The 12,074-nt window shown below is 41.9% G+C and overlaps 1 protein-coding gene across 1 annotated transcript in view; it reads right to left on the reverse strand.

The window, feature by feature from the left end:
- Positions 1-12,074, reverse strand: part of LOC106611167 (cysteine-rich motor neuron 1 protein) — a 181,405-nt gene that overhangs the window by 24,927 nt on the left and 144,404 nt on the right. Inside the window, exons 8-9 of the mRNA XM_014211086.3 lie at positions 4,642-4,770; positions 3,734-3,890 (exon numbers count right to left, since the gene is read on the reverse strand). Of these exons, the coding sequence (XP_014066561.1) occupies positions 3,734-3,890; positions 4,642-4,770 (286 nt within the window). The remainder of the gene's footprint in view (positions 1-3,733; positions 3,891-4,641; positions 4,771-12,074) is intronic.

Genomic DNA, 12,074 nt, shown 5'->3' on the forward strand with positions numbered 1-12,074 from the left:
AATATATGCAGTACCAGTCAAAAGTTTGAACACACCTACTCATTCAAGGGTTTTTCTTTATTGTTACTATTTTCTACATTGTAGAATAGTAGTGAAGACATCAACACTATGAAGTAACTCATATGGAATCATGTTGTAACCAAAAAAAGTGTTAAACAAATCAAAATATATTTTATATTTGAGATTCTTCAAAGTAGCCTCCCTTTGCCACAATGACATCTGCTAACCCTACCGCTAACCCTACCAGTTGTGTAAAGTACTTAACCTGTTAGGGCTAGGGGGCAGTATTGACACGGCTGGATAAAAAACATACCCGATTTAATCTGGTTACCACTCCTACCCAGTAAATAGAATATGCATATACTTATTACATATGGATAGAAAACACCCTAAATTTTCTAAAACTGTTTGAATGGTGTCTGTGAGTATAACAGAACTCCAATGGCAGGTCAAAACCTGAGAGATTCCTTTACAGGAAGTGGCCTGTCTGACCATTTCTTGAACCTCTTTTCCATCTCTATCATTTACTAAGGATCTCTGCTCTAACGTGACACTTCCCACGTCGTCCATAGGCGCTCAGAGCCCGGGAAAAAACAGAATGTCGTCATTCCAGCCCCAGGCTGAAACACATTATCGCCTTTCTCAAGTGGCCGATCAAGGGACACTGAGCTTATGCGCGTGACCCCGACCGCCCCCGCCTTTGGGATTTTTTCCTCTGTTTGCCGAAAAGGAGATTCCCTGTCGGAATATTATCGCTTTTCTACGAGAAAAGTGTCGTAAAAATTGATTTTAAACAGCGGTTGACATGCTTCGAAGTACGGTAATGGAATATTTAGAATTTTATTGTCACGAATTGCGCCATGCGCGCGACACTTCTTTACTATTTCGGATAGTGTCTGGAACGCACGAACAAAACGGCGCTATTCGGATATAACGATGGATTATTTTGGACCAAACCAACATTTGTTATTGAAGTAGCTGTCCTGGGTGTGCATTCTGACGAAGACAACAAAAGGTAATCAAACTTTTATAATAGTAAATATGATTATGGTGAGTGCTAAACTTGCCGGGTGTCTAAATAGCGAGCCCGTGATGCCTGGGCTATGTACTAGGAATATTGCAAAATGTGCTTTCACCAAAAAGCTATTTTAAAATCGGACATATCGAGTGCATAGAGGAGGTCTGTATCTATAATTCTTAAAATAATTGTTATGCTTTTTGTGAACGTTTATCGTGAGTAATTTAGTAAAATGTTAGCGAATTCCCCGGAAGTTTGCGGGGGGTATGCTAGTTCTGAACGTCACATGCTAATGTAAAAAGCTGGTTTTTGATATAAATATGAACTTGATTGAACAAAACATGCATGTATTGTATAACATAATGTCCTAGGGTTGTCATCTGATGAAGATCATCAAAGGTTAGTACTGCATTTAGCTGTCTTCTGGGTTTTTGTGACATTATATGCTAGCTTGAAAAATGGGTGTCTGATTATTTCTGGCTTCGTACTCTGCTGACATAATCTAATGTTTTGCTTTCGTTGTAAAGCCTTTTTGAAATCGGACAGTGTGGTTAGATTAACGAGAGTCTTGTCTTTAAATGGCTGTAAAATAGTCATATGTTTGAGAAATTGAAGTAATAGGATTTTTAAGGTTTTGAAAATCGCGCCACAGGCTGGCAGTGGCTGTTACGTAGGAGCGTCCCAGCTAGCCCATAGAGGTTAAGTAAAAATTAAAGTACTACTTAAATATTTAAGGCTTTCTGTACTTCATTATTTATATATTTGGCAACTTTTACTACATTCCTAAAGAAAATAAATAGACTTTTTACTCCATACATTTTCCTTGACACCCAAAAGCACTCGTTACATTTTGACAGGAAAATGGTCCAATTCATACACTACTGCCTTTGATCTGGCGGACTCATTAAACACAAATTCTTTGTTTGTAAATTACTGTATGTCTGAGTGTTCCCGAGTGGGCCACTGACGATCCGTGTAAGTCGCTCTGGATAAGAGTGTCTGCTAAATGACGTAAATGTAAAATGTAAATGTAAAAAAAAGAGAGAAAATTGTGCAGTCTGGTTTAATATAAGGAATTTGAAATTATTTATTCTTTTACTTTTACTTTTGATGCTTAAGTATATTTGAGCAATTCCATTTACTTTTGATACTTAAGTATATTTAAAACCAAATACTTTTATACTTTTACTCAAATAGTATTTTACTGGGTGACTTAGTGAGTCATTTTCTATTACGGAATGTTTACTATTACTCAAGTATGACAATTGGGAACGTTTTCCACCACTGAACCCTACCACCCCTCCCCTAATTGGAGTAAACTAATGAACAACAACACTTAGGCTTCTACTTCCAGCTTATACACACTATATACATTTGACGGACACAGTCTATTTTACAATAGTTATATTTGATTTGTTTTTAGTACTTCCTCAACCGCTCCCATCTATTTCTGATGTCCATCCAGTTTGATTTCTATTTGCCATATATTTTGAACTGTGCTGTTTCACAAAAGTTCTGAACCTATATACATTTTACAGACACAGTATATGTTACATTTGTTATCTTGTTGTTATTAGTCCCACCCTTCAGCTCCATTCAACTCCTCCCATCTATCGCTTAACACCATCCATATTGGATTTCTATTTGCCATATATTTTTCAACTTTGCTGTGATGCTTCACAAAAGTTCTGAACCTTTCTATTCTCATAGTTTCTACAGATTGTAAATTAAAGATAAAAAAAATTCTAAACGTATTATTATATTATTGATCGACTGACTATGACTTTTCAAATCACCCATTATTGCTATCTATCTATATCTGTGTGTATTTGTGTGTTTGTTTGCGTTTGTGCCAGGCCTGTGTTTATACCTTGTTAACCAGCAGACAAGATTCCCTAGTGAAAGCTGTAATACATTGTTTTCCTGATGTATTTCTGTGTAAATGGCAATCAGAGTATTTGGGGAGGGATGCGATGAGCTTACAAGCATGGTACTAGCGGCCGGAAGCTAAAAGAACACCCTGTTAGAAGATTAGACCTTCAGTTTCACTATCAGAGGCCATCCTTTACAATGCACAACAGCAACACAAGCAGCAAACCCAATCAGTAACCTGGGTGGAGCTAATTAAACTGTCAACTCTACACGCAACGCCTGTTTAGCCAAAATGAGTTATGGAGAAGGAAAAAGGGATCATTTTGTCAGTTTACGAGCAAAACTCACTTAAGCTTAACAGGCAAAACAGGTAACTGGGGTAATTTGTGACATAAGTTTGAAGGAGCCGCGATTTCAATTTCAATTGGCCATCTGTCTAGCTGTCTCTGTGAAGTTCTACTGCTTTTAACGTCTGAAAGTGACTGGCAAAGTAGGACTCATTTATTCTGAAACGATGCAGATTTGAAATCGCTTCATATTTCAAAGCGTGGAGTGCTGGAGTTTAAAGTAAATGATAATTGCATGAGCTGGGAATCGGCATTTTGGTTTTTAAGTGTGTCTGAGTGGGTAGTGTGTCGGTAAGACTGGGAGAGGGAGGGAGGAAAGGAAGAAAGGGGAAAGGGAGGGAGAGAATGACAGAGGAAAAGGGAGGGAGGGAAGGAAGTAGGGGGAGAAGGGGGAGATAGGGAGGTAGCAATAGACAGAGCGAGGGATGGATGGATGGAGGGAGTGAGGGAGGGGAGAGAAGGAGGGAGCAAGGGAGAGAGAGAAGTGCTTTCTCACATGAATCCGAAGGGGCAGGCCTTGTCACAGACCACAGCCTTGCACTTCTTGGGCCTAGGGTGACACTGACACACGTCACAGCCGTGGGCATCTGTCTGCAGGCCAAAGGGACACTTCAGGGTACAGACAGAGATCAGGGCACTGCACAGCTCTTCTCCTGTAGGAAGGACATAGACACATCAGACATCAGTATCAGAGGAGGCTGGTGGGAGGAGCTATAGCAGGACACATTGTAATGCCAGGAATGGATCTTTGGAACAGAGTCAAAAATGTGGCTTCCATTTATTCCATTCCAGCCATTACAATGAGCCTGTCATTCTATAGTTTCTACCATCAGCCTCCTCTGCTCCATATATGGCCAAAACTACAATGCAATTTAATAGTTCTAAAAGTCCACTTATTATTTTATGACCTGTGGCAATGGATTAGAGGTGCAGACACTCCAAATTATGATTTTTATTGAAACTCATAAGTTATAACTTATGATAATGCCCTTTGCAGCATATCATATTCTAACAGGCAGGGACACAAACCAAAAACATATTTGTTTTTAAAAGCCCATTCAGGATGCCTCAGTGTGCCCACTGAGTGCCTTTTGTCCACGTCTGATAACGGCCTAGACAGGTATATTCATATCGAGAGTCAGACAGTGAGAGAGAACCCCAGAGAACAATGTCTCAATGTCATTGGCCCAGGGCGAGTTCTCTCCTCTATATAAACCAAACTGTTCAGAGGAAAAAAATATACATATTTTGCATAATATGCTTGACTGACTGAGACGTCAGACCAGACCAGGGAGGTCACTACTTGGACTTGTCCAATAAGAAACACTCATTTTCGTTTTACATTGGAAAACGTTTTAAAACGTATTCCACTGTGTGCCCTAATGAATATGGCCCAGTACTCACGTGTCTTGCAGTGGCAGGTGCGACAGCCGTTCAGGTCCAGTTGGAAGCCGTATAAGCAGTGCTTCTCTGACAGGGAGCAGTTCTCTAGTGACTGACAGGCAGGGGGTGCCATAGTAATGTAGGTGGGCTCTGTAGAAACACAAATCACACAAACCACTCTGGAGGTGAGTCACAGACAAATGAGGAACTTCACTCAACACACGCATATGACGCGCACACACACATGCATACGCACGCACGCACGCACCACACACACATACACACACAACACAAATATACTCATAGGAGTCATCAGAGTCAAAAGCAATTTCTCTGCAAACCCTCAATACCTTCCATTAATGTGGGTAATATCAGAGAGCAATAATTAATATCCATTATAACGGCACGACCAACCTACCCTCTGTGACCTGACTCCTCCATCTAATGCAGGGATGGGCAACTGGCCCTTGGATCAATTTCCCCCCCACCCCAAAAAATGATGTATATATAAAGTGCATTGTGCTACCCTACAGAGTCCTGTTGAGGCTACTGTAGACCTTAATTGCAAAACACTGTGTTTTAATCAAATATTTGGTGAAAGTGTATTCGGAAAGTATTCAGACCCCTTGACTTTTTCCACATTTTGTTACGTTACAGCCTTATTCTAAAATGGATTAAATCGTTTTTTCCCCCTCATTTTTATTTTTAATACAATGGCAAAAACAACCCGTTTTTGCTTTGTCATTATGAGGTTTTGTGTGTAGATCGATGAGGGAAAAAAACGTTTTAATCCATTTTAGAAGAAGGCTGTAACATAACAAAATGTGGACAAAGTAAAGGGGTCTGAATACTTTCTGAATACACTGTCACCAAAATAATTGATTAAAAGACACTGTTTGGCAATGAAGGTCTATAGTAGCCTCAACAGCACTCTGTAGGATAGCACTATGTTGTAGCCGAAGGTAAGCTAGCTTCCGTCCTCCTCTGGGTACATTGACTTCAATACAAAACCTAGGAGGCTCATGGTTTTCACCCTATACCATAGATTTACACAGTAATTATGACAGTCTTCTAACCTATCAGAGCTCTTTCAGCAAGAACTGACATGTTGTCCATCCAATCAAAGGATCAGAGAATGAATCTCGTACTGAAAACATAAGCTACAGCTAGCTAGCACTGCAGTGCATAAAATGTGGTTAGTATGTGACTCAAAGAGAGAGAAAGACAATAGTTGAACCATTTTGAACCAATGCATTTTTCAAAAATGAAAGAGAAGAAAAAGAGTGTCATTTTTTCCGTTTCACTTACTTAGCTAGCAAATGTAACTAGCTAGTTTAGCCTACTCAAACACCCTGCTCAAACAGAGGAATGCTATGTTAGCTAGCTGGCTATTACTATCCAACACAACACTGGAACTCTTCCAAGTCAAGGTAAGCTTTTGGTTTTACTAATTTATTGCCACTGAGGCCCGCCGGTGTAACTGCTAAACTACTTAATGACTATACACTGTAACGTTACTGCATGATTGTAGCGGGTTTACTAACGCGTTAGTTCTATTAGCTATGTTGACTATGATGTTACTTTAGCTAATGTGGTGACAACAATGTAGGCTGTGTGCAGGTTTTTTTACCTCGTCACATACAGCTGATGTGTTGTGCATTGAAGTCCACAAATGAAGGGAAAGGGTGAGAGGAGGAGAGTGCAAAGATGTGATTAGGAATAAAACATGGCTGTTATGAAAGTTAACTGTGTTTATGTGTGATCAGGGGAGTATTCATTCCGCCGATTCTGTAAAAAAACTTTTCTTAGATGGAAGAAAACGGGGATAAACAGCTGAATTTGTCCAATAGAAACTCTCGTGTGCACCTGTTGGACTAATGACTACACCCTAGATTAGCTATATGCGTCACTGTCTGTGACATCTATTTTTTCTCTCCACCTGTGTGCACCTCTGTTGTAAACTTTCATTCATAGGCTAGGTTGTAGCAACCTCATGATGGGTATATGGAAAATTTGAGTATCACGTAGTAGCCTAAACCTATCGATTTTACATTGAACTGGTAGAATGGAATATGAATTAAAATGTTATTTGTCACATGCGCCGTATACAACAGATGTGGACCTTACCGTGAAATTCTTACTTACAAGCCTTTAATCTACAATGCAGTTCAAGAAATAGAGTTAAGAAAATATTTACTAAATAAACGAATGTAAAAAAAATAACAATACATAACAATAACGAGGCTATATACAGGGGGTACCGAGTCAATGTGCGGGGGTACAGGTTAGTTGAGGCAATTTGTAAAGTGACTATGCATAGATAATAAACAGCGAGTAGCAGCAGTGTAAAAACAAAGGGGGGAGGGGGGGTGGGTAAATAGTCCAGGTGGCCATTTGATTAATTGTTCAGCAGTCTTATGACTTGGGGGCAGAAGCTGTTAAGGAGCCTTTTGGTCCTAGACTTGGCGCTCCGGTACCGCTTGCCATGTGGTAACAGAGAGAACAGTCTATGACTTGGGTGACTGGAGTTTTTGACAATTTTTGGGGCCTTCCTCTGAGCCCACCTAATATATAGGTCCTGGATGTCAGGAAGCTTGGCCCCAGTGATGCACCGGGCCGTACGCACTACCCTCTGTAGCGCCTTACGGTCAGATGCCGAGCAGTTGCCATAGCAGGCGGTGATGCAACCAGTCAGGATGCTCTCGATGGTGCAGCTGTAAAACATTTTAAGAATCTGGGGACCCATGCCAAATCTTTTCAGTCTCCTGAGGGGTAGAAGGTGTTATCGTGCCCTCTTCACAACTGTCTTGGTGTGTTTGGACCATGGAAGTTCGTTGGTGATGTGGACACCAAGGAACTTGAAACTCTCAACCCATTCCACTTCAGCCCCATCGATGTTATTGGGGGCCTGTTCGGCCCTCCTTTTCCTATAGTCCACGATCAGCTCCTTTGTCTTGCTCACATTGAGGGAGAGGTTGTTGTCCTGGCACCACACTGCCAGGTCTCTGACCTTCTCCTTACAGGCTGTCTTATCGTTGTTGGTGATCAGGCCTACTACTGTTGTGTTGTCAGCAAACTTAATGATGGTGTTGGAGTCATGCTTGGCCACGCAGTCATGGGTGAACAGGGTGTACAGGAGGGGACTAAGCACGCACCCCTGAGGGACCCTAGTGTTGAAGATAAGCGTTGCAGACGTGTTGTTGCCTACCCTTACCATCTGGGGGCAGCTAATCAGGAAGTCCTCGATCCAGTTGCAGAGGGAGGTGTTTAGTCCCAGGGTCCTTAGCTTAGTGATGAGCTTCGTGGGCACTATCGTGTTGAATGCTGAGCTGTAGTCAATGAACAGCATTCTCACATTGGTGTTCCTTTTGTCCAGGTGGGAAAGGGCAGTGTGGAGTGCAATTGAGATTGCGTCATCTGTGGATCTTTTGGGGCGGTATGCGAATTGGAGTGGGTCTAGGGTTTCCGGCATGATGGTGTTGACATGAGCCATGATCAGCCTTTCAAAGCACTTCATGGCTACTGACGTGAGTGCTACAGGACGGTAATCATTTAGGCAGGTTACCTTCGCTTTCTTGGGCACAAGAGACTATGGTGGTCTGCTTGAAACAAGTAGGTATTACAGACTCGGTCAGGGAGAGGTTGAAAATGTCAGTGAAGACACTTGCCAGTTGGTCCGTGCATGCTTTGAGTACACATCCTGGTAATCCATCTGGCCCTGCAGCTTTGTGAATGTTGACCTGTTTAAAGGTCTTGCTCACATCGGCTACGGAGAGCGTGATCACACAGTCGTCCGGAATAGCTGGTGCTCTCATGCATGTTTCAGTGTTGCTTGCCTCGAAGCGAGCATAAAAGGCATTTAGCTCATTTGGCAGGCTCGCGTCATTAGGCAGCTTTGATGATCTTCATCAGATGACACTCCTAGGACATTATGTTATACAATACATGCATGTTTTGTTCAATCAAGTTCATATTTATATAAAAAAATAGCTTTTTACATTAGCATGTGATGTTCAGAACTAGCATACCCACCGAAAACTTCCGGTGAATTTACAAAATTACTCATGATAAAAGTTCACAAAAAACATAAATTATTTGAAGAATTATAGATACAGAACTCTTTTATGCAATCGTGGTGTCAGATTTTAAAATAGCTTTTCGGCGAAAGCACATTTTGCAATATTCTGAGTACATAGCTCGGCCATCACGGCTAGCTATTTTGACACCCACCAAGTTTGGGGCTCACTAAACTCAGAATTACTATTAGAAAAATTGGATTACCTTTGCTGTTCTTCGTCAGAATGCACTCCCAGGACTTCTACTTCAACAACAAATGTTGTTTTGGTTCCAAATAATCCATAGTTATATTCAAATAGCTCCGTTTTGTTCGTGCGTTCAGGTCACTATCCGAAGGGTGACGCGCGAGCGCATTTCGTGACAAAGAATTTCAAAATATTCCATTACCGTACTTAGAAGCATGTCAAACGCTGTTTAAAATCAATTTTTATGCTATTTTTCTCGGAAAATAGCGATAATATTCCAACCGGGCAACGTTGTATTCATTGAAAGGCTGAAAGAAAAAATGGAGTAGTCTCGTGAATGCGTGAACATGTCACTGTCCCCAGGCTGACCACTTACAAACTCTCCTGCTGTTCTTCGCCCAGAGACAGCAGACACCCCATTCCACTTTCTGGCAGCTTTAAAGAGCCAAAGGAAGCCTTAGAAAATGTCACGTTACAGCACAGATGCTGTATTTTCGATAGAGATGCAACAGAAGGACAACAAATTGTCAGACAGGGCACTTCCTGTATGGAATGTTCTCAGGTTTTGGCCTGCCATATGAGTTCTGTTATACTCACAGACACCATTCAAACAGTTTTAGAAACTTTAGAGTGTTTTCTATCCAAATCAAACAATTATATGCATATTCTCGTTTCTGGGCAAGAGTGGTAACCAGTTTAAATCGGGTACGTTTTTTTACCCGGCCGTGCAAATACTGCCCCCTAGCCCCAACAGGTTAACTACCTTTCTCCCCTCTCTCTCCAGATGAAATGCTGGAGGTTCGGCCACTGGTGAGGTTCGGCTTCCTGACAACCTGCCCATTCGACCTGATCCCCTCCTCTCTTCTCCAGACCATCTCTGGAGACCTTCTCCCATTCCTCACTTCCCTCATCAACTCATCTCTGACCACTGGCTGCGTCCCGTCTGACTTCAAAATGTCCCGAGTCGCTCCCCTCCTCAAGAAACCCTCAACTCCTCTGACGTCAAAAACTACAGACTGGTATCCCTTTTTAATTTTTTCCCCAAAAAACTTGAGCGTGCTGTCTCTGATCAATTCTCTCGCTATCTCTCTCAGAACAATCTTTCTGACCCTAATCAGTCAGGCTTCAAGATGGGTCACTCAACCGAGACTGTTCTTCTCTGTGTCACAGAGGCTCTCAGCACTGCCAACGCTGACTCTCTCTCCTCTGTTCTTATCCTCCTAGATCTATCCGCTGTCTTCGACACTATGAACCATCAGATCCTCCTTTCCACCCTCTCAAGGCTGGGCGTCTCTGGCTCTGCACACTCTTGGATTGCATCCTACCTGGCAGGCCACTTCTACCAGGTGACATGGAGAGGATCTGTGTCTGCACCATGTACTTTCACTGCTGGTGTCCCCCAGGGCTCGGTTCAAGGCCCTCTCCTCTTCTCTCTACACCAAGTCACTAGGGTCAGTTAAATCCTCACATGGTCTCTCCTATCATTGCTATTCGGGTGACACTCAACTACTTTTCTCCTTCCCCCCTTCTGACACCCAGGTGACGACACATCTCTGCATGACTGGCAGATATCTCAGCTTGGATGTTGTAACAGCTAATGGGGATCCCTATAAAATAATAAAATACCCCCAAAAAATCACCACCTCAAGATCAACCTTGATAAGCTGGAGCTACTCTTCCTCCCGGGGAAGGCCTGCCCGCGCCAAGATCTCTCTCCACGGTGTCCCCCTCCAAGAGTGCAAAGAACTTTGGCGTGATCCTGGACAACATCCTGTTGTTTTCTGCATCAAATCTGTGACTTTCTCCTGCAGGTTCATGCTCTACAACATCCTAAGAGTACAATCCTACCTCACACAGGAAGCGGTGAAGGTCCTAATCCAGGCACTTGTCATCTCCCATCTGGACTACTGAAACTCGCTGTTGGCTGGGGTACTCGCTTGTGTCATCTAAACCCTGCAATTTATCCAGAAGGCTGCAGCCCGCCTGGTGTTCAACCTTCCAAAGTTTTCCCATGTTACCCCACTCCTAAACCCCAACCCGAGCACTCTGTTCTGCCACCTCTGGTCTCTTGGCCTTTCACCCCTCCCGCTCATCCCAGTCCAAGCTCTTCTCTGCCCTGCCACCCCAATGGTGGAACCAGCTTCCCCCTGAAGAAAGGACAGCAGAGTCCCTGCCCATCTTCCGATAACATCTGAAACCCTACCTCTTCAAGTAATATATCTTGAAAACTGATTGCTGACATGAAAAACATTTTGGGATTATATTAATTAACAATGCACTAATGAAACAAATACCAAAATATTGTTTTTGGGTGGAGTTTTCCTTTAAGATGAATGCACTTTAAGATGTAAGTCACTCTGGATAAGAGCTTCTGCTAAATGACAAAAATGTAAATCTGTAACAACCCCCACAGAACATTCCCCCAAGCTTCATATTAGATTTCTAGGTAATGTAATAATAAAATGTGTTTTAAGAAGAATGCACTCTATGATGTAAGTCACTCTGGATAAGAGATTCTGCTATATGACTAAAATGTAAATCTGTAACAACCCCCACAGAACATTTAGGCTTGCTGGGTAGTCCATCACCAGAGACTATGAATGAAATGATGCACAACATAAGTAGTAGAAATAAAACATACTGATACTGCTAATAATAACAATGCTCAATCTATTGGAAACCATTTAAAAGTAAATAGATAGTAGCCTATAGAGAGAAACATTTCATTAAACATAGGCAAAACAAAATTGTTGCTGACAATTTGAGGTCACTTTGTGATTAATTAATTACTGGTAAACACAAAATGGCCAGGTAGGGAGGGAGAGTAGGTCTTTCTGAAAACAACGCAGTACCAATTATTCTGGAGTTGCAAATTTAATTAAGCCCCAGCAGATAAAAGTAACAAAATGTATAAAACCATTTTTCCCCATCTGCTTTCCTCTCAAGGTTATTTGTCTCTGACGAACACCTCCATTCATTTATTTCAGGACTTTTAGATGTTATGATTTAAAAATGAGAACTCTCTCTCTGATTTCATTAACTAGATAAAAACTAGGGCTAAAACAAGGTATCCCTATTAACAAACAATTGGTTGGCGGGCTGAAAACAGCCTAATGGCTACAGTAGCAGAGGCATGGCAAAAGACTATACACACAAACAGTGACCAAACACACACACACACACACACACACA

This window comes from Salmo salar, chromosome 09, assembly GCF_965601325.2.
Source record: "Salmo salar chromosome 09, fSalSal1, whole genome shotgun sequence".
In the NCBI taxonomy this organism is placed as follows: domain Eukaryota; kingdom Metazoa; phylum Chordata; class Actinopteri; order Salmoniformes; family Salmonidae; genus Salmo; species Salmo salar.